The 22,959-nt window shown below is 49.6% G+C and overlaps 1 protein-coding gene across 7 annotated transcripts in view; it reads right to left on the bottom strand.

Moving 5' to 3' along the window:
• pcdh17 (protocadherin 17) overlaps nucleotides 1-22,959 on the bottom strand; it is a 154,200-nt gene that overhangs the window by 108,107 nt on the left and 23,134 nt on the right. Inside the window, exon 4 of one of the 7 annotated variants that reach the window (XM_085998658.1) lies at nucleotides 12,211-12,253. The exons of 4 other annotated variants lie outside the window; for them this stretch is intronic. In XM_085998658.1, the coding sequence (XP_085854784.1) occupies nucleotides 12,222-12,253 (32 nt within the window). In that variant the 3' untranslated portion in view covers nucleotides 12,211-12,221. 2 more of the 7 variants (XM_085998657.1, XM_085998654.1) reach the window with 2 other exon arrangements.

The raw sequence follows: 22,959 nt of genomic DNA, 5'->3' as shown, positions 1-22,959 counted from the left end.
AGGCGGTGCAACGAAGGTTCACTAGATTGATTCCTGGGATGAGAGGGCTGTCCTGTGATGAGAGATTGTGTAGAATGGGCCTATACTCTCTGGAGTTTAGAAGAATGAGAGGTGATCTCATTGAAACATACAAGATTCTGAAGGGGATTGACAGGGTAGATGCTGAGAGGTTGTTTCCCCTGGCTGGAGTGTCTAGAACTAGGGGGCATAGTCTCAGGATAAGGTGTAGGCCATTTAAGATTGAGATGAGGAGGAATTTCTTCACTCAGAGGGTTGTGAATCTTTGGAATTCTCTGTCCCACAGGACTGTGAATGCTGAGTCTTTGAGCCGATGAAGATGGCTGCCGTCCTTGCGGGCTCCGTGCGTACCAGGCAGCTAAGTGTCCTTTGCTGCTTGGTGCGCTCGGCTCGTTAAGAAAAAAGCATTTCACTGACTGGATTTCACTTGCTGTATTTGGTTATGTGACAAATAAAAATTGAAATTGATAGATTTTTGGACCCTAGGGGAATCAAGGGATATGGAGATCGGGCAGGAATGTGGAGTTGAGGTGAATGATCAGCCCTGATCTTATTGAATGCTGGAGCAGGCTCGAGGGGCTGTATGGCCCACTCCTGCTCCTAATTCTTATGTTCTCCCTACAAGGTTCCCAGGGAATACTCTTCCTCTGCCTTATGCCTTCCCAGGGCGGTGAGGTTGAAACTGACTTGACAAAATCCCAGCTGCAAATTCCAACCTGCCACTGAGCACCTCCAGAAACAGTTGGATATTCTAAAGTAAAATACTGTTCTTTTGTTCTATTCAGTGAGGAAATAAAGTGTTACTTTTAAAAGAAAAAGCAAACAATTTTTGAACAGAGGTTAATTTTGAAGCATGAATGAGCTGAGAAAAACACTCACTGCACTGTTATTTCAGCAATTATCAGCGATGAGTCAGGATATTTAACTAAAGGAAAAAGCTGAAAGTTTAAAACTGTTGAAAGTACACTATGATGTGCCTCAATAATCCCGAGACTCGATGTTAGCGAAACAAAACAAGGCTTTTATTAACTTAGAAGTGGAGAGAGGTATCTTCCCTGGAGGTCTGCAGTACTGGCTGTGAGGCCAGACTGAGCTGGCTTACATAGAGGCCAGGTATGGGCGGAGCCCTACACACAACACATTCCATACATTCCAATACACAATACAATGGTGAGGAGAAACCTGAAACCAACCACAGTCACAGGCAATACAATGGTAAGGGGGAACCTGAAACCAACCACAGTCACAGGCAGTGATGAATGGAATATTTCATCACACACTATATCCCAAAGGATCTAATTTCCTTTTCCTACCAATATCTCTGATGCATCTTGTGATGTCAGTGATACACAATATATTCCTTCTTTTAAATAATGTACAATAAAAAGGAGACTCCCAATAACCATTGAGCACGTGGACAATACCCGAAACCTTCCCAAAAACCTGGAACATTTTAATCTCTAAATAACGGACACAAATCATGAATACCAGCCTGCCAAATATGACGAATGAACTTGCATTTATATAGTGGCTTTCAAACCTCAGGATGTTCCAAAGCACTTCACAGTCAATTAAGTACTTCTGATGCGTAGTCACTGTTGCAATGTAGGGAAACGCTGCAGCCAATTTGCGCATAGCAAGGTCCCACAAACAGCAATGTGACAAATGACCAGATAATCTGTTTAGTGACTGTCCAGGACCCCAAACACCCCTTCCAGGTGAAAGTGATTTACTTGTACTTTTTGCAATTTAGTATACTGTATTCGCTGCTCACGATGCAGTCTCCTCTACATTGGGGAGACCAAACGCAGATTCAGTCTGTAAGGGTGACCCTGAGCTTCCGGTCGCCTGTCACTTTAATTCACCGCTTCACTCCCACTCTGATCTCTCTGTCCTCGGCCTATTACATTGTTCCAATGTAGCTCAACGTAAGCTCGAGGAACAGCACCTCCTCTTTCGATTAGGCACTTTACAGCCTTCTGGCCTCAACATTGAGTTCAACAATTTCAAACTATAACCCCTGCCCCCATTTTTCATGCTGTATGATTTTGCCATTCCCATTTGCAACATTTTATCTTTCCTGCCTCTTACAAAAGCACAGTATGTTCCTTCAATTCCTTCCTCCCCTCCTGTCTCTGCACCTGCTTAATATGTTACATGTCCAGCTTTTTCCAGTTCCGATGAAGGGTCCCAGACCTGAAACGTTAACTCTGTTTCTCTCTCCACGGATGCTGCCTAGTCTCTTTAGTGATACTGGTTGAGGAATAAATATTGGCCAGGGTACCCGGGAGAACTCCCCTGTTCTTCTTCGAATAGTGCCGTTGGTACAGGTCTGTCACTGTATAACAGGGGTACAATTATCAGGTACAGGTACGTCATTATATAACACAGAGGGTACAGTACTGGTGGGTACAGGTACATCACTATATAGTACAGGGAGTACAGTACTGGTGGGTACAGGTACATCACTGTAACACTGAATAAATGACAGTCTGTGCAATTAGATCAGGTTTCAGTAGGGATATCGGATGACTGGTTGGCTTTGGAAGTGGACTGGCATGGCATTGAATACAATGTACCTATTTGTTTTGTGCTGTTTACTCTGCAACTGCTATGTACAATTGTGCACGTCATATCCATCGGGTGCTAACGTGGTTAGAATTTCAAAAGATAATTAACACATTAACCTGTTTTAAAACCTAATTTTGAATAGAATAGTGATAATAAATACGAAAATGCTTAACTGTATTGTCTTAGATATACCATTCATAGTTTAAACTTCAACCATATTATGAGCTCCAGGCTTTACACAGAAGACATAACAGTTGCACAGCTCAGAAATGCTCTAATACCAAGACTGGTGTTTCCCTTAGTTTTCAGTTGCACTCACTTCCTGCACTGATGGGGGTAGCACTTAAATATAAAATCATATCCAAAACAGAAAAGTTTACTAGTTTGGTTTCTGGCACGCTCCATCATCATGAAAAAATAATTAAAAATATCCTCGGTTCAAATGCTCTGTAAGGTACATTTCAGTTCACTCCCTAACTTTAATTAGCTCTGTTATAAATAATAAACTAGCTGATTAATAGAACAGTCAGTTCCAGTTAAGTGACATTTCTGTAACAAAACTGCATTCACTTCTCACAAAAGGTACAAATGAGGAATCCAGAGTGACCGGCAGAAAATTATAAAACGGTTTCAATTGAAATATGAAAAGCTATTATTTTCTCCTATGATTTTACTTTGACTTTGCTGTACTTCATAACCAAGACCAACGAAGGAATCTGCATCTCCACATGAGCATTCACCTAAAAGTCTATAGGTAACAAAATACTCATCCAACAGGCATAAGCATAATTTGCTTTTAATTATTAAAAAGGCTAGTGTCTGCTTCAGACAATTGGTATACGATGATGTGTGCAGTTTTACTGCTGATGTTCTCCATGTGCTGGGATGATTATGTATTCACACAAAGGACAGACTGACGCACCTTCCTATAAGCAATGCACGCAGGCAAACCACAAGGTCTTGTATATATTCTAATGAATATCTTAAGATGCTCCACTATTTTAATGGTGGGACGATGTTGCTTATAAGTATCTGTGCCTATGCCTGTGCCTTTAATATTGATTTCAAGGCTCAAAAATATGTTTTCTTGGGTTTGGCAGGTTATCACAGAATCACAGAATCCCCACAGTGCAGATAGAGGCCATTTCGGCCCATCGAGCCTGCACCGACACATATCCCACCCTATCCCTGTAACCCCACGTATTTAATCCCCTAACACTAAGGGTCAATTTATCAGAGCCAAATCAACCTAACCCGCACATCTTTGGACTGTGGGAGGAAACCGGAGCACCCGGAGAAAACCCACGCAGACACGGGGAGAATGTGCAAACTCCACACAGACAGTCGCCCGAGGCCGGATTTGAACCCGGGCCCCTGGCGCTGTGAGGCAACAGTGCTAACCACTATGCCACCGTGCCTCCTCCAGGTCTTAATTTCAAAATACCTGGTCCAGGTACTGAATCTCAACAGATTTTCCTTGCTGGCCTGTAGACTCTGGTTTAAATATTTTCTGTAAAAAGAATCAGCATATAATCCTAAGGCCTAGAGATTCAGTATAGCCACGTTTGGGGCGCTACAGCATGGCGTTCGCTAACCTTTGCGCCCGGTGCAACTTAGCGCCACCTTCGCCGATATTCAGTTGCATCGCCCCAAGAGGTTGCTGCTGCGCTAAAGCAGGCGATGCACGACTATCATTAGGCGCTAAGCCGGCGATCCGGGGCGCAAACACCGAAGGCGGGTGCAGCGCAGGTGCGGCGAGTTGCTCATTGAGGGCAGACAGTCAGGCGCCGCGGCGTCAGCACTTAAAGGGGGAGGGTGGAATTGCTTGGCTGCCACGCCCTGCACACTGCAGCCCTAAGGCAAGGCCTGAACACTGCTTCTGGAACAGCTCCATGCCCAGGAGAATGGAGAAGGCCAGGGAGAGAGCGCAGCGCTTCGGCGAGGGTGACCTGAGGCTGCTGGTTGGCGCAGTGGACCGCAGGCGCCATATCCTCTTCCCTGAGGGTGGCAGGAGGCCACTGCCCGCCGTATATTGGAAAGCATGGAGGGATGTGGCAAACAGGGTCACGTTGGCAGGACAGCAACCCAGTGCTGGAAAAAATTCAACGACCTCACTCGGGTTGTCAGGGTGCGTACCCTTTCCAGTATCCTCCTCATCCCTGCATGTGTACCTCACTTTATGGCCAAACGGGTCTGAAAGCCCTAATGGCCAGCCCTCATCCAGCAGCTATGGGACTGTCATGAAAAGCACTTGCGCATTCAGGACTTTAGACACTGTCAGGGCTATTCGACCATGGGAGGCAGTGCGGGCAAGATCAGAGCTTGACACTGTCAGGGCTAATCGACCATGGGAGGCAGTGCGGGCAAGATCAGAGCTTGACGCTACTTAGAGGCTGTCCTTTCTCTTGCAGGCCAAGCTGGCGCATAACAGAAGACAGCAGCGACAGACCGGGGGAGGCCGTCCTGACCTGAAACAGCTGAGCGACCTCGAGCAGCGAGTGGAGCGGATCATGGCAGGCCGGCTGAGTGGCCCCGTCGCCACTGGAGATGCTGACCCTGTTCTGGGCACCAATGGTAAGGTCATCACCTTTTTGACCTCTCCCTTTCCACTTGCGCCTTACACCAGCATCCTTTGCCACTATCAAACCAATGCAGTGCATTGCAGCACTCATGCCTCCCTCGCTGCCGCCGTCCTCACTCTAAAGCAACTCTTGTGCCTCCCTGCTTTCAGATGGTGACTCGCCAGGTGAGGAGACGGCCCCTCAAGCTGGCACTGTGTCCAAGTCAGACATAGAGGAGGAGGAAGAGGAAGCCAGCCCATCAGGGACACCCTCAGCTGAGGCAGCCCATGGCCATGATGGTGACACGTCTTCCCTGGAGGGGAGCAGGGGGGAAGGGTCGGAGGATAGTGAAGCTCCAGGGACCAGCGGGCTGCAGCAACGCGGGAGGGGTGGGGAAGCTCGGCGGCCTTCTCCCCAGAGGGTGAGTGCGGCCTTCAGTCCTGCTACGGTGAGCGCAGAGGAGGTGCAGCTCCTAGCGGAAATGGGTGCCTAGGCTGAGCGCAGGCACACTGAGCTCATGGCTGCAGTGGCAAGGATGCCTGACTCCATAGAGTCACTGGCAAGGAGTGTGCAGGAATTCAGGGCAGCACAGGCCAGGAGTCTGCAGGACGTCGCGGCAGCACAGGCTAGGAGTCAGCAGGACTTCGCTGCTTCACAGGTGGCTTCTAGCCAAGTGCTCAGTCGTGCCGTGCATTCACTGGCTGCTGTCATGCAGACACAGACCAGGGCCACACGGGCACTAACTGCTGCCACACTCGCTGGATCGGCCAGGCATCGCCGGGGCACTCGCTGTGCCGCAGCAGCCCAGCGGTCTGTGCCTCAGCAGATTGCTGCGCATGCTGCAGTGCTGGCCCGTGCACGTGCCAATGTATCAGCCGACCAGGGAGTGCCTGTGATCTGTCAGGTTGGCAGCATTCCTGCAGCCAACACTGTCTCTCCTCCATTGCAGCTGCCACCAGCTGTTGGACAGACTGCTGCCGCCCAAGCAGAGTTGGAGCAGTCAGCAGCCAGCCCCTCCAGGCCCAAAGCTGGTCCAGGCCGACCCCCAAGGACATCTGCCGTCTCACCATCTCACCCTCAGCAGCCTTCCCCCAGCCTTGCTGCAGCCACTGGGGTCCCATTGAGGAGGAGCTGCAGGGCGGGTAGGGGCCAGTCACGGAAGCGAAACGGATCACCCTCGCAGGGGAAAAAGTAGAAGGTGTGGCCAAATGTTTTGTTTTATATATAATAATGGCCGAGACTGGTGTATTTGTTTCATATTTAAAGGCCGAGACTGGTGTATTTATTTCATATTTAAAGGCCGAGACTGGTGTATTTGTTTTCATATATAAAGGCCGAGACTGCTGTATTTGTCTCATATTTAAAGGCCGAGACTGGTATATTTGTTTTACTTGTAAAGGCCGAGACTAGTGTATTTGTGTTTTTGGGGGGGGGGGGGGGGGGTTTCTCTCCATTAGTTTGTCATGTGGGAAGGGCACAGAGGTATCACAGTAAAAAAATGTCTTAAATCGCACTGTCCATTCTTTCTTTTGGAAGTCCTGGTTGCCCTGCTCGGCTGAGGGCTTGTGGAGCGGCTACATTCATCTTCTGCCATTGGCACAAGCCATTCCCTGAGAGGGGGCCTAGAACCGACTTGCAATAAGCCGCCGACGGGTGGCCCTTGCACTTTCTGCCTCCCTCCTGTGCTAGTCCTCCTCCTCCTCCTCCTCTGGTGGTCCTCCAATGTCTGCTGGCATTGGCTGAGTCCTGCAGATAGCCAGGTTGTGCAGCATGCAGCACACAACAACGAAATGGGAGACTCGCTCAGGCGAGTACTGTAGGGCTCCCCCGGAACGATCCAGACAGCGGAACCGTTGCTTCAGCACGCCGATTGTTTGCTCAATGATGTTCCTGGTTGTTTGATGGCTGTCATCGTATCCCTCTTCAGCAGGGGTGCTGGGTGCACGGAGCGGGGTCATCAGCCAGGTGCACAAAGGATAGCCTTTGTCCCCGAGAAGCCATCCTCGTGGGTGAGGCTGGGCCTCGAACGTGTCTGCCACAGAAGTCTGGCGCAGGATGAAGGCATCGTGGCTGCTGCCTGGAAAGCGGGCATTGGCAGCTAGGATGAGCTGCCTGTGGTCACACACCAACTGCACGTTGAGCGAATGGTAGCCCTTCCGGTTGCAGTAATCCTCGGCATTCTCTAGAGGTGCCTGCAAAGCCACATGTGTGCAGTCAATGGCGCCCTGCACCATGGGGAAGCCCGCTAATTCTGCAAAGCCCATTGCACGCTCTTGCTGCTTGTCAACGGTCATGGGGAAGGAGATGAACTGATGTCTCCTTCTGAAAAGGGCATTGGTCACCTGGCGGATGCAGCAATGTACCGCAAACTGGGAGATGTTGGAAATGTCCCCAGTAGCGGATTGGAAGGAGCCGGTGGCATAGAAGTTGAGAGCCACCGTCACCTTCACTGCCACCGATAGAGACGTCCTGCTCCTCAGCTGTGGCTGCAGATCTCCGCGAAGCAGGTGGCAGATCTGTGACCACCGCCCTTCTGAATCGCAGCCTCCGAACACACTGCTCCTCAGACATGTTCAGATATGAGAACTGCTGGCGCTATATCCTGGGTGGGTAAGGCCTCCTTTGCCGACGCCTGTTGGCCCTTCTCCGTCTGGCCATGACTGGCACTCACTCACGGCGTCTCTGAGCCCTTTGAATGCAATGGAGAAGCCCAATGTTTCCACCCATTGCAGCCCCCATTATGTTTCCAATCAATGCTATGACACTGAAGTTAAAGACAAGTGCAAAGCTGTGGCCTGAAGCCACAAGTACCTGTGCGAGTGTTGAGCCAAACCAGAAAGCTCTCTACCTTTGTCTCTCTCCAAAGATCCGTCTCTCACAAAGAAGGAGTGGTGCAAAATGGCTGCCATTTATACTGCAGGAGGAGTCCCCTTTAATTAGCGCCCCCTGTGCCCCGCAGCGACTGGGAACCGTGCCCCTCTACCAGTCGCTGGGGGCGCCAGGCGCACAATAGGCCGGCGCCACTGAATTTCCGGTTCGGGGCGCACAAAGGGCGTTGCACCATGAAATGACGTCAGGATCTGCACACGCAGCTGAGCGTGCGCAAAGGTTTTGCACCGCCGCTACATCTTAACTGAAGTTCGCGAGAGGTGCAGATCGTGCCGCGCCCGGGCGCTAGCCGCTTAGCGCCCCACTTCTCCTCCTCCTAAGGCGCTAGTGGCTGCCGCAAACAACTGAATTTCTAGGCCTAAATGTTTAAAAGGTTTGCGCTTTGGTATAAAAAAAGTCATACCAGTAACAAGTGTGATATTTCCCAGAAATTCACTTCTCAAAAGCTTCCAATTCTAACTCAGTACAAAAATAGTCTGTTCCCTCATCTTTTTTCCTTTCTTTCTTCTTTTGAATTTCTCTTCTTCCTATATTTTCTATCCCCAATTCCAATTTCTTTTCTAAAATAAAAACAGAAAATGCTGGAAATACTCAGCAGGTCAGGCAGCATCTGTGGAGAGAAGCAGAGTTCTGACGAAGGGTCATCAACCTGAAACGTTAACTGTTTCCCTCTCCACAGATGCTGCCTGACCTGCTGAGTATTTCCAACATTTGTGTTTTTATTTCAGATTTCCAGCATCCGCAGTATTTTGCTTTTCCAATTTCTTTTCCTTCTGCTTGGCCACAAGTAGATGGATTCTCTGTCTGGTGCAATAAAGGAGCATTTTCTACTTGGTTCTGAACTTGAAAGTGTGTTTTATTCCCAATGCTGACTAATAACAGCTACAATATCTCATTTAATCAGATGAGATTGCTGTAAATCTTATTTTATAACAGATTGCATGAGGCAGGTTTTAATTTTTTTTATTTACGCGCTGTTTTGTGTAATCTTTCTTTTTGTATATTTATACCATTTCTCTTTATTTGCTTAGCCTAACACTTTCAGCTAAGACAGTGGACACCTGGGGAGGGTGAAATTGGACTTGGGCAGGGATGCAAAACAGGCATCGGTCGCCCGTTACACATCCCACCCGATATTCAGTTTCACTGACTTCAATAGAACTGACTATCAGGCAGGTCGTAGAACAGGCGGAAAAACAAATTTCACCCCCACGGTCTGCTCCCTGATCATTGCCAATGCGTCCTTGTAGCCAACTGCTAGGAGACACCGGAGGTCATTCGGGCCCTTCCTGTTGATGCTTAACCTTGGGAATTCCCCACTCAGACTGGGAACTGAGCAGATTGAGTCTCAAGGTTGAACGTGTTGTCGCCTCCCAAATCTGTACCCATCTTTCCCAGAACTCCATGTTTGAATCTCTCCAATCCGGTTTCCGCCCCTGCCACAGTACCGAAACAGTTCTTATCAAAGTCACAAATGACATCCTATGTGATTGTGACTGTGGTAAACTATCCCACCTCGTCCTTCTCGACCTGTCTGCAGCCTTTGACATGGTTGATCACACCATACTCCTCCAATGCCTCCGTCACCAAGCTGGATGGGACTGCATTCACCTGGTTCCATTCTTATCTATCTATTCATAGCCAGAGAATCACCTGCAATGGCTTCTCTTCCCTCTCCCGCAACGTTACCTCTGGTGTCCCCCAAGGATCTATCCTTGGCCCCCTCCTATTTCTCATCTGCATGCTGCCCCTTAGCGACATCATCCGAAAACACAGCGTCAGTTTCCACATGTACACTGACGACACCCAGCTCTACCTCTCTACCACTTCTCTCCACCCCTCCACTGTTCTAAATTTTCAGACTGCTAGTCCGACATCCAGTACTGGATGAGCAGATATTTCCACCAATTAAATATTGGGAAGACCTAAGCCATTGCCTTCGGTCCCCGCTACAAACTCCGTTCCCTAGCCACCAACTCCATCCCCCTCCCCAGCAACTGTCTGAGGCTGAACCAGACTGTTTGTAACGTTGGTGTCATATTTGACACCAAATTGAGCTACAGACCACATATCCGCGCCCTCACTAAGACCGACTATTTCCACCTCCGGAACATCGCCCGTCTCCACCCCTGCCTCAGCTCATCTGCTGCTGAAACCCTCATTCATGCCTTTGTTACCTCTAGGCTTGACTATTCTAACGCACTCCTGGCCGCTCCCATTTTCTACCCTCCGTAAACTTGAGGTCATCCAAAACTCTGCTGTCCATGTCCTAACTCACACCGAGTCCCATTCACCCATCACCCCTGTGCTCGTTGACCTACATTGGCTCCTGATTAAGCAATGCCTCGGCTTTAAAATGCTCATCCTTGTTTACAAATCCCTCCATGGCCTCGCTCCTCCCGATCTTTGTAAACTCCTCCAGCCCTCCAAGATATCTGTGCTCCTGTGACGGAGCCACTAAGGGACTCCAATCAATTGTATATAATTCCCTTTAATAATATGTTGGCTACAGCCTGAGTCTGTATCTTTGTTTTCACTGTTTACATGTACAGAGCGCGATCACTTTAATAGCGCGGGTAAACGCGATGACGTCACGCCGTTCATCACGTGATCCCCCACCGGCGGGAAAAACGTGATGACGTCAGCCACGGGACCGCCCTAGCAGTCCTCGTGGAGCCTCCGAACTGACTAGACCTATATTCGATGTTCTCCTGTAGTTATCCGTTAAACTCTGTTACTTTTCATTAAACCTCGTTTATTTGATCGCCTGAGTGGACCTCAGTCTTTTGGATAGGAACTAGACATTCCTACACTCCTCTAATTCTGGCCCGTTGAGCATTCCCGATTTTAATTGCTCTTGCTGTGCCTTCAGCTGCCAAGGCCCTAAGCTCTGGAATTCCCTCCCTAAACCTCTCCATCTCTCTTTCCTCCTTTAAGATGCTCCTTAAAACCTATCTCTTTAACCAAGTTTTTGGTCATCTGCCCTAATATGTGGATCAGTGTCAAATTTTATTTTATAACGCTCCTGTGAAGCGCCTTGGGACATTTTACTATGGTAAAGGCACTATATATAAATACAAGTTGTTGTTGTTATACGTACATAAATTTCCCACTTCTGCTGCATCCATAAAGTGAAAGGCAATGGATGTTCTATACTTAACTCACTAGAAATCAGTTTTCACTTATTAGGCTCAATTGACTGTAGATGTTCAAATAACAAAGTTCTTGGTTTACAATTGCCAGGTCATTGACCTGATACTGCACTAATAGCTTTGTACTATTCTACCTCTTGCATTGTTAAAACTGGCTTTGTTATATTTTGTTTACATACTGATAAATTCTACTCGCATTTTGGAATGGAACAAATCAATCAAAGACATCATGCACTTTTGCCTTCTGTCTTAATATTCTAGCTTATTGTTATTTTATTTTTCTGACGGTGTTTAGCCACAACAGATAAAAATTTGCTAAACTGAACTTACATAGATTTATTCTCTGTCAGAGCCTATTGTTGCCTTGAAGCAGTCTTTACATTTCTACAGTCATAAATACTGCAGACAGCACAGACTTGTTTTTATATCTGCTTTGTTTTGCTCAGAAGAGGAAAAGCATTTGTGTTAGTTGTTAAGCTATTACAGAAGTGTCTACATGTAAAAAGATGATTCCAAAGAGGGTACATTTTGTAACTGCTGTCGTATATCAGCACTCAAGTATGCATGGAAAATTGTGAGCCTGGCTCTAATCCAGTTAGGTGGCAAGTTGCAATAAAGCTACTAAATTTAACTGTGTGTAAAGGAAAAAATCCAATAGTGTCCTCACTACAACTATATCATTATCTGTTTCAGACAGATGCAGCTGTCATATTCATTAAACCCGAGGAGGCAGTGGCTACCTTAAGGTAGCCGGCATTACTTTACTTGATTAAACAGGAAGTTGAATGTCTGATAATAAACAACATCTTATTTTATTAATCAATCTTAAAATTCAAAAAGCACACATTTCCGTAATTACATAAATGAGTAAACAATGCAGCTATTTAACAGCATGTTGAGATCATTATTCCCCTTCATTATTATGTTAAGGGGGCAGAGTTAAGATAAAGATCCCAGGCAAGAGAAATTCTAAGCAACAACCAAAATACAATGTTCCTTGATCACGGCACAGCACTCACTGTTAAAGCAGCTATCGCATCAGTGGTGCTGTCAATAGTTGTTCTGAGAATAAAGATATTGAAAAGCATTTAACAAGAGAATAACATCACCTCAATATAACTGGGCAGTTAATTAGAATGTTACCACAGCATATTATAATGAGAAATCCCACACAGCCAGCAACTAAATTTTCTAACATCTATCTATATATATATAAATAAAAGGATACTTCTGTCTGTCATTCCGTCTGTCTGTCTTTCTGTCTTGAATTAACTCGAAAGTTATAGAGCGTACCTACACGTGCGTTACGTCGAAAGAAAGCTGACGATTCCAGAACCGTCCTAAGCGTATTTACGTTTCGGCCCGACAAAAATTGCGCCCGCGGTATCCAAAAAACGTTCAACATTCCGCTCATTAGCATCGAGTGACGTCGAGGTCGACCAATCGTACGGCGGGTTGCTGGCGCGTGCGGCCGGGCCCTCCTACGGTCGAGTGACGGAACGATTGACCAATCCTACGCTTCGGTGACCTGACGGTCCACCAATCGGTGCGTGTGTGGGCGGGCCTTATCGTTCTGAACCGAGGTGAGTCGCCACCATCTTGATTCCAAACTTTTCCTTTCTTTTTTCCCGCTTTCTGCGTCTTTAAAAAAAAAAGTTCCTTTTAAAACAGAAATTCTTTTAAAAAAAAGTTAATTACTTTCAGAAATTGATTTAAAAGAAAGTTAATTACTTTCTAAATCTTTTATCTAATCTCATTAATTTTCCTACCTTTCCCCGTTTTTGCAGGTAGGCCTCTAAGCCTGGGCGTCTTTTGCCAGCCATGCTGGACCCTAGGCAATTATTTTGTGGCAACCTCCTCCCACCCCTCACCCCCCCAACTTCGGTCTCCCCCATCACGTGATGGTTGACCAATCCTATGGCAGAATAAATAAAAGTTACTTTAGTCTTCGCGAGCACTGGAGTGACTGCAGCAACTATTGCAACGTAAGTGAAGAGATAGAGAATAAATAATTCCGTTTTTATATCTTCTAACTTTATATCTTCTTTCCTTAAAAAACTTTCGGTTTTCAAAAGGCGAAAGTTTTTTAAGGAAAGAAGATATAAAGTTAGAAGATATACAAAAGCCGAAAGTTTTTCACGAAAGAACATATAAAGTTAGAAGATTTCCGATTTTGTACCTTGCAGCTACTTTTTTTTTTAAAAAGTAAAGAAATTTTGCAGTTTTTATTAAGAATTTTTTTTTTTCCGTGCTTCCAACCGACATGAGAAAATGGCCGCCGGCTTCTTCACGGGCCTTCAAGGCTGGCCGCACCCGCCCTGAAGGCTGGCAGACAGCTTTTTTTTCTTTCTGCCCCCGCCCCCTATCCCCTCTCCCCCGCCCTCTCAAGGGTTAGCCCGGCAACCGGCTGTGGAGATCGGGAGGGGAGGAGGGTTACCCTGGCAACTGGGCCCGGCCATCTTTCATCCTGGCAGCAGTTCAATGCAGCGACACCACCGCGCCATATTTGATCCTGGCGGCACAACAATTTCCTCGTGACGCCATCTTTGATCATGGCGGAACTTCAAAGTGGGCCCGAACAGCGCCATCTTAGTCTGGGCTGCCCGGTTTCTTCCTCCTTCCCTCTCCCTCCCTCCCCCGCCTCTCTCCCTGCCCCCCCCCTCTTCCCTGCGGGGCTCGTGACATCGGGGGGCGGGAGATCGCGGGGCGGGACATCGGGAGATCGGGACATCGGGAGATCGCGGGGCGGGACATCGGGGTGGCGGGGCCTCGGGAGATCGGGGGTGCCTCGGGAATTTCGCGGGGGTGGGGGGGGGCTCGGGAGATCGGGGGCGGGGCTCGGGACATCGGGGGGGCGGGGCTCGGGAGATCGGGGGGCGGGGCTCGGGACATCGGGGGGGCGGGGCTCGGGACATCGGGGGGGCGGGGCTCGGGACATCGGGGGGGCGGGGCTCGGGACATCGGGGGGGCGGGGCTCGGGACATCGGGGGGGCGGGGCTCGGGACATCGGGGGGGCGGGGCTCGGGAGATCGGGGGGGCGGGGCTCGGGACATCGGGGGGGCGGGGCTCGGGACATCGGGGGGCGGGGCTCGGGACATCGGGGGGGCGGGGCTCGGGACATCGGGGGGGGCGGGGCTCGGGACATCGGGGGGGCGGGGCTCGGGACATCGGGGGGGCGGGGCTCGGGACATCGGGGGGGCGGGGCTCGGGACATCGGGGGGGCGGGGCTCGGGACATCGGGGGGGCGGGGCTCGGGACATCGGGGGGGCGGGGCTCGGGACATCGGGGGGGCGGGGCTCGGGACATCGGGGGGGCGGGGCTCGGGACATCGGGGGCGGGGCTCGGGACATCGGGGGCGGGGCTCGGGGACATCAGGGGGCGGGGCTCGGGGACATCAGGGGCGGGGCTCGGGGACATCAGGGGGCGGGGCTCGGGGACATCAGGGGGCGGGGCTCGGGGACATCAGGGGGCGGGGCTCGGGGACATCAGGGGGCGGGGCTCGGGGACATCAGGGGGCGGGGCTCGGGGACATCAGGGGGCGGGGCTCGGGGACATCAGGGGGCGGGGCTCGGGGACATCAGGGGGCGGGGCTCGGGGACATCAGGGGGCGGGGCTCGGGGACATCAGGGGGCGGGGCTCGGGGACTCCCCCCTCTCCCTTCTCCCCTCCGCTCCCCTTCCCCCCCTCTTCCCCCCACCTTCCCCCCAGTCGCTCTCTCTTCCCCCCCAGTCGCTCTCTCTCTTCCCCCCAGTCGCTCTCTCTCTTCCCCCCAGTCGCTCTCTCTCTTCCCCTCAGTCGCTCTCTCTCTTCCCCCCCAGTCGCTCTCTCTCTTCCCCCCCCCAGTCGCTCTCTCTTCCCCCCCAGTCGCTCTCTCTCGTCCCCCCCCAGTCGCTCTCTCTCGTCCCCCCCAGTCGCTCTCTCTCGTCCCCCCCAGTCGCTCTCTCTCTTCCCCCCCAGTCGCTCTCTCTCTTCCCCCCCCAGTCGCTCTCTCTTCCCCCCCAGTCGCTCTCTCTCGTCCCCCCCCAGTCGCTCTCTCTCGTCCCCCCCAGTCGCTCTCTCTCGTCCCCCCCAGTCGCTCTCTCGTCCCCCCCAGTCGCTCTCTCTCTTCCCCCCCAGTCGCTCTCTCTCTTCCCCCCCAGTCGCTCTCTCTCTTCCCCCCCAGTCGCTCTCTCTCTTCCCCAGTCGCTCTCTCTCTTCCCCAGTCGCTCTCTCTCTTCCCCAGTCACGCTCTCTCTTCCCCCCAGTCGCTCTCTCTCTTCCCCCCAGTCGCGCTCTCTCTTCCCCCCAGTCGTTCTCTCTCTTCCCCCCGTCGCTCTCTCTCTTCCCCCCCAGTCGCTCTCTCTCTTCCCCCCCAGTCGCTCTCTCTCTTCCCCCCCAGTCGCTCTCTCTCTTGCCCCCCCAGTCGCTCTCTCTCTTGCCCCCCAGTCGCTCTCTCTCTTGCCCCCCAGTCGCTCTCTCTCTTGCCCCCCAGTCGCTCTCTCTCTTGCCCCCCAGTCGCTCTCTCTCTTGCCCCCCAGTCGCTCTCTCTCTTGCCCCCCAGTCGCTCTCTCTCTTGCCCCCCAGTCGCTCTCTCTCTTGCCCCCCAGTCGCTCTCTCTCTTGCCCCCCAGTCGCTCTCTCTCTTGCCCCCCAGTCGCTCTCTCTCTTGCCCCCCAGTCGCTCTCTCTCTTGCCCCCCAGTCGCTCTCTCTCTTGCCCCCCAGTCGCTCTCTCTCTTGCCCCCCAGTCGCTCTCTCTCTTGCCCCCCAGTCGCTCTCTCTCTTGCCCCCCAGTCGCTCTCTCTCTTGCCCCCCAGTCGCTCTCTCTCTTCCCCCCCAGTCGCTCTCTCTCTTCCTCCCCGTCGCTCTCTCTCTTCCCCCCCAGTCGCTCTCTCTTCCCCCCCAGTCGCTCTCTCTCTTCCCCCCCAGTCGCTCTCTCTCTTCCCCCCAGTCGCTCTCTCTCTTCCCCCCCAGTCGCTCTCTCTCTTCCCCCCAGTTGCGCTCTCTCTTCCCCCCAGTCGCGCTCTCTCTCTCTTCCAACAACAACATGCCCTCAAAAAAGCCTCGGCACCGCCGGGCACTCCAGCTAGTATTAAATAGAGACATATACTGTGAAAGTGAACTGGAAACCTGTGCACATGTGCTTTTGGATAGATTATTCTTCTGCCAACAGTGCTTTTGAACTCATACACCTCGTTCCTGACCATTTATATTTTACTGATGTGGAATTCTCAAACATAACCACACCATCCTAAAGGTAATAAACGTAATATAACACTTTGCAAAGTCTCTTCCTGCTCTTCTTGTTCTCGTTACTGTCATGCTACATTCTAGAGCATAACATTTTTGCCAGTCTCCCTCCTGTCATGTACTTCTCATCGTCACCACTCTCCATTCCATGTTCACTTTCAGTGGCCTTGCCCCATCCCTATCTCTGTAACTAAGGAATAGAAGAGTATTCTGATAGGATTAGATGAAGTAGAGTGGGAGGAGATGCGTGTGGAGCATAAACACCTGCATAGGCCAGCTGGGCCAAAAGGCCTGTTTCTAATATCTTTCTTTGGCTCTTATTTGAGGGCCTTGGCACATTTAATTACGTTAAAGGCACTATATAAATACAAGTTGTTATTTTCCTAAAACAGTGATACTTTAATATGGTCTGTGACACTAAAACATTGAGACGCACATTTTTTCAGCTTTATTATGAAGATTCATGACGTTTACTAGTTAGAGGCCGTTCTTCACATTTATCTAATTTATTTATTGTTAAATCTAAAATTGTCTTGTTATGTTGTAAAAAGCTGTCTTAATTTTTAAAAAATAGAATTGAATGAATTAGATCTATGCCACATTTTCCTGGCAATTTATACACATTCTCATGTGCCAGCTTCAGGAAAATAAGTCTCACACACCTACATCCCCTAAAATGCAGTACCATTGTATATAATCTTTGTAAAATAGCTTTAAAAAAAAGTCAAACTTCACGTGTTTGATTTTTTGTGATATATTGGGCTGCACAACAGGGTTCATCTGGAAGCAATTCTAATGAGGACAGATTTTCATTAAGTTGTCCCTCAGAGCAGAGAGTGACCTCGAGAAAATAATAATTAACTTACATTTATATCGCCTTTAATGCAGAAAAAAAAGTCCCAAGGCGCTTCACAGGAGTGTAATCAGATAAATATCAACACTGAGCCAAAGGAGATATGAGGAAAGGTGACTAAAATCTTGGTTGAAGAAGTGGGTTTTAAAGACAGTCTTAAAGGAGGAGTGGGAGCTAGATAGGCGGAGATGTTTAGGGAGGGAATTCCAGAGTTTATGAACTAGATGGCTGAAGGCACGACCGTCAATAGTAGGGCAAGGGTAGTGGGTGGGGGGGGTGCACAGGAGGCCAGGGTTGGAGGAGCGAAGAACCCTTGGAGAATTATAGGGATGGAGATGGTTACAGAGATTGGGAGGGGAGAGGCCTTGAAGGGATTTAAAGAACAGGATGAGAATTTTAATTTTGAGGCATTGGATGGCCAAGAACCAATGTTGGTCAGCGAGCACATGGGATGATGGGTGAGCGGGAAGTTGGTGCATGATAGGATACAGGTAGCATATTATCTGCCTTATAGAGGGTGGAGGATGGGAGGCCGGCCAGGAGAGCATAAGAATAGTCGAGTCTGGTAATGACAAAGGCATGAATGAGGGTCTGGATAGAAGAGGAACTGAGGCAGGAGTGGTGATAGGTGATGTTACAGTTGTGGAAGGAGGCATTCTTTATGGTAGGAGAGGATACAGGGCCAGAAACTCACCTTGGTTTGAGGGCTGTGGAGGGGGATGAAATTGATGGCTAGGGTATGGTATTTGTGGTGGGGGCCGAAGGCGATAGCTTTAGTTTACCCAATTTTTAACTGGAGGAAATTGCGGTTGATCCAGGATGGATGTCGGACAAGCAGTTGGACAATTTAAAGGTAGTGGAGACGTCAATTGAGATGATGGAGAGGTAGAGCTGGATGTTGTCAGCGTACATGTGGAACCTGATGTCATGTCATCAGATGATGGGGGTAATTTTAACTCCCAAGAGCGGGTGGGTTTGGGTTGAGTGAGAAGTTAAAATTAGAACAATTTCAAACAAGACCGCCCGCTTTGAGTTTTACGGAGGCAGGTTGGGGGCGGGCGACCAAGCCACTCTGAGGAGGTGGGTTGGTCAGTGAAAAATTTTAAGGAGGCTGCGTGCCTCCATTTTTACATGCTTTTTATTTTTAACCCATTTTGGCCCGATTCATAAGGTAAATGCATTTACAATGCTGCTTGTAAGCCAGGAGCAGCAGGCGTGTTTCCTCTAGGCTAAACAAGCTTACCTGCTTCCCTCCCAGCAATCACAGACTCCCCCGATCTCCCCCCACCTCCACGCTCTCTCCCCCTCCCTACGATCCTTCCCCTGGCTACAATATCTTCCCCTCGACCATGAGCTCTCCCACCGACCACTGTCTCCCCCGCCGCCTAACCACAATACCCACTCCCAGCGATCTCTCTATCCCTCCCTACCTGCTCCTTGGCTGTTGTAACACTGTCATGGTAAACTTGACTGAATCTCCATTTGACTGAATCTAAAAGTGACCAAATGTACCAACAAGCTTTGAGAGCGAGTGACTGCTTGGCTAAAAACATTTGTAAAATAAGTGATGTGTTGGTACTTTTCCTTCAAAAGATAAGATCTTGAAAATTCTGTGAGAACCATGAGTCAACAACCCTGCAGATGTGAAAAACAATGACTCTCTCCAATCCTTAGATGTCTGGCCTTGGTTAAGTAAGCGTCAAAACAGATAGGAAGAGAGAGAGGAAAACATGAATGCTGTGGGCGAGTTGCCAAGTTTTGGGGTATAAGTGTTATTGGACACTGACATTCTGGGCTATAGTCGATGGTGACCTGGTCAGTTGCCAGTCATCATTGAATTGACCTCTCATCTGGTGATAGTATGTATGTGGTTTTGCTTATAATCACCTGAGCTTAAAGTAAATGATTTTAGATGCTTGCTTGTAATAAGTACATGAATTGAGTACAGTTTGTATTCTGCTAATTACTTGTAACCTCTTGCTGATTTTTAAGTAAAAGAAATTTCACAGGTTCATTGGGTTTTGTGTTGTCTGTTCCACGCGTCTGAATTCTATAAACTGTCAGACAATCAGAACATCTTACGCTGTGGCCTTGTGCCGCAGGTTTTCCCACCCAACAGACTGGCTGTTGGGCGGGAAACCTGGTAAAAAATGTAAAATATGTCCTCCAGTTAATTTCTGTAGGACGTCCGGGAAGCCCGTACTTCCAGGTTTCCCGTCCAGAACTCCTCCTCCCCCACACCCTCCTCGCCTCCCCGTAAACATCGGGCCCGATGTTTCCAAGGGGAAGCATGTTGATGAGAAATAGGAGGGGGCTAACGACAGATCTTTGGGGAATTCCAGAGGTAACCAAAAGGATGGGGATGGTAAGAGAAACAATTCCTTGAGATTCGCTGACTAAAACTGGAAAGGTAAGAGTGGAACCAGGTGAGGACTGTCCCACTCAGCTGGATGATGGAGGAGAGGCGTTGGAGGAAGATAATGTGGTCAACCATTTCAAAGGCTGCAGAGAGGTCAAGAAGATGAGGAGGGATAGTGCACCATGGTCACAATTGCAGAGGATGTCATTTGGGACTTTGATTGGGGCCGTGCAGGGAGTGCAGCGTAGTTTTACCAGAATGATACCTGGAGACTGTGGCCTAGAAATTCAGTTGGGCCCCGTTTGGGGCGCCAAGCTCGCCTGGGCGCCGGAATTACCGCTGCGAGCGGAGCCACTAGCGCCATCCCGATATTCAGTTTCAGCGCCCCAAACGGAAGCGGGCCGCTACTCGAGGTTCCCCGCGTCCCGCTTGGGGCGCTGAAACTGATTATCACAGCGCAACGTGCCGCAGCACCACACGCTGCAGCACGGCACGCTGCGGTACTGCAGGCCTTCCTCCCACTGTTAAGGGGGAGGTGCCTGCAACAGTGCGATCCACGCTCGCGAGTGCCGGCAAATGAGCCCGGCACCAAGGAGAAGTGCCGGGCTCTCGGGAAACAGCCGGCAATGGCGCGGGGGGGGGGGGGGGTGCGGTTTAGGAGGCCGGGGACGGAGGTGCTGGCAGGCGGCCGCCGAAAAAGCGGCCGCCCCGCACCTCCACCTTAATTTGCGCCACTACCGCCACAGGTAGGCCCTGTGAACCGGTCGCGATTTGCGACCGGCGTTAAAGAGGCGGGCGCGACCAAATATGGTGATCGGGGCGGGAGCGGGGCGCTGCGCACACCGATGACGTCATCGGTGGCGGCGCAGCGCTACAGGCTAACGCCGCCATTAGCGCCCCGCTAAATATCGCGGTAGGTGTGGCCAGTGGCACTAAAGCCACTGAGTGCCCTCTTTGGGCGCTAACTGTTGGCGCAGCCCACTGAATTTCTAGGCCTATGGGTTTGATTACGAGAGATTACACAAACTAGGGTTGTATTCTCTGGAATTTACAAAGTTATGGGGTGATTTGACCAAAGTTTTCACGATATTAAGGGGAACTGATAGGGTAGAGAGAGAGAAACTATTTCTACTGGTTGGGGAGTCGAGGGCTAGGGGGCATAGTCTAAAAATTAGAGCCAGGTCTTTCAGGAGTGAAGTTAGGAAATACTTCTACACACAAAGGGTGATAGAGGTTTGGAACTCTCTTCTGCAAATGGCAATTGATGCTAAATCAATTGTTAATTTTAAATCTGAGATTGATAGATTTTTGTTAACCAAAGGTTTTAAGGGATCGGGAGTCAGGTCGCAGATCAGCCATGATCTGATTGAATGGCGGGCTAAATGGCCTACTCCTATTCCTATGTTCCTATAAAAGGGCCAATGCTCTCTCTAGCTCTCTATCCAAGCTCCTCACAGCATTTATTTTCCACTTTCATCTAACAGACTTTCTCTTTCGCCCCATCACAACTGAGTCGCTAATCCTTTTTATCTCTCCAGCTCATCTCCCAGAATAGGGCCTCTGTGAACTCATTTTAAAATGTGTATCTCTCTTCTTGTAGCTGTCTCCATTTCTCTCCCACTGGGGGCGACATTGGGTGCCTTTGCACCTCCCGTTGGCGCTCATGGCTTCGTAACCAGGCATGGTGCTGACATCGACTCCCGCCATATTCAGCAGGAGTTTTGCGGCGCTGCTACGGTGTTGCGGCCCGATCTCCTTCGTCCGGAGATCATGACATCATCGCCCGAGTAGCGCCCCGGACCTGAAATTGGCATCTGCCCCCTGCAACAGTGCCGGTCGAAAATACCGACAGCTGCAGGAGGCGTGCATCGGGTGGCCGGCTGCTTCGGGGGCGATGATTAAAAGCGAGGTGGCCAAGGTAAGTGGAAAAAAAAATTAACTTTCCTGTTCTAGTTTTTTTCGCGGTTTCCTGCCCGGCTTTAGTGCCGGGCTGATCGTGCGGGATCGCGGCAGCCTTGGTGGTCCAAGTAGGTACTTTTTAAATTGCAGAGCCTGCAGCGGTTATTATGCCTGTGTCCATCTCAATCGCTGCTCATAAACAAGTTTTTCTTAAAAAGATACACAGGTCATAGAATAATAGAACCTTGCAGCACAGAAGGAGGCCATTCAGCCCACTGTATCTGTGCCGGCTCTTTGAAAGAGCTATCAAATTAGTCCCACTCCCCCACTCTTCTCCCAAAGCCCTGAATGTTTTTCCTTTTCAAGTATATATCACTTCCCTTTCAAAACACCTTCTCCGATGCTTATCTTGCAAACCCTCACTTACATAGTGTTTGGCTCATGCAGCCAAGTGCTGAGTCTTAGTGCACCTCTCACCTGTTGATTTCAGGGATGAAGCTTACACACACACCTGCAACACCTATATCTGCCCTAATCCTGCCCTGTACCAAGCCATTTGCTATGGCCCTGTCCTTCTCTTGTTGGACGACTGTCGCAACAGCTCAGAGAATATTATTAAAAAAATATGAATACATTCAGGCAGAGGTGCTAAATGAGTACGTTGCATTAGTCTTCACCAAGGAAGAAAATGCTGCCATAGACATAGTGAAGGAGGAGGTAGAGGAAATAATGGCTGGGATAAAAATTGATAAAGAGGTACTAGAAAGGCTGGCTGTACTTAAAGTAGATAAACCACCAGGACCAGATGGGATGCATCCTAGGACGCTGAGGGAAGTGAAGTAAGAAATCGGGGAGGTACTGGCCACAATCTTCCAATCCTCCTTAGAAACGGGGGTGATGCCAGAGGACTGGAGAATTGCAAATGTTACACCATTGTTGAAAAAAGGGTGTAAAGATAAACCCAGCAACTACAGACCAGTCAGTTTAACCTCAGTAGTGGGGAAGCTTTTAGAAACAATAATCAGGGACAAAATTAACAGTCACTTGGACAAGTATGGAATAATTAAGGAAAGTCAGCACAGATTTGTTAAAGGCAAATCGTGTTTAACCAACTTGATCGAGTTTTTTGATGAGGTAACAGAGTGGGTTGATGAGGGCAATGCAGTTGACGTGGTGTACATGGATTTCCAAAAGGCGTTCGACAAGGTGCCACATAATAGGCTTGCCAGCAAAATTTAAGCCCATGGAATAAAAGGGACAGTGGCAGCATGGATAGAAAATTGGCTAAGTGACAGGAAACCGAGAGTAATGGTGAACGGTTGTTTTTCAGACTGGAGGAAGGTATACAGTGGTGTTCCCCAGGGTTTGGTTCTAGGACCACTGGTTTTCTTGATATATATTAATGACCTGGATGTGGGTGTACAGGGCACA

Source organism: Somniosus microcephalus, chromosome 10, assembly GCF_052327205.1.
Source record: "Somniosus microcephalus isolate GS21.2 chromosome 10, FLI_Smic_1.0, whole genome shotgun sequence".
NCBI classification, from domain to species: domain Eukaryota; kingdom Metazoa; phylum Chordata; class Chondrichthyes; order Squaliformes; family Somniosidae; genus Somniosus; species Somniosus microcephalus.
This window is presented reverse-complemented; position numbering and strand designations above follow the sequence as displayed.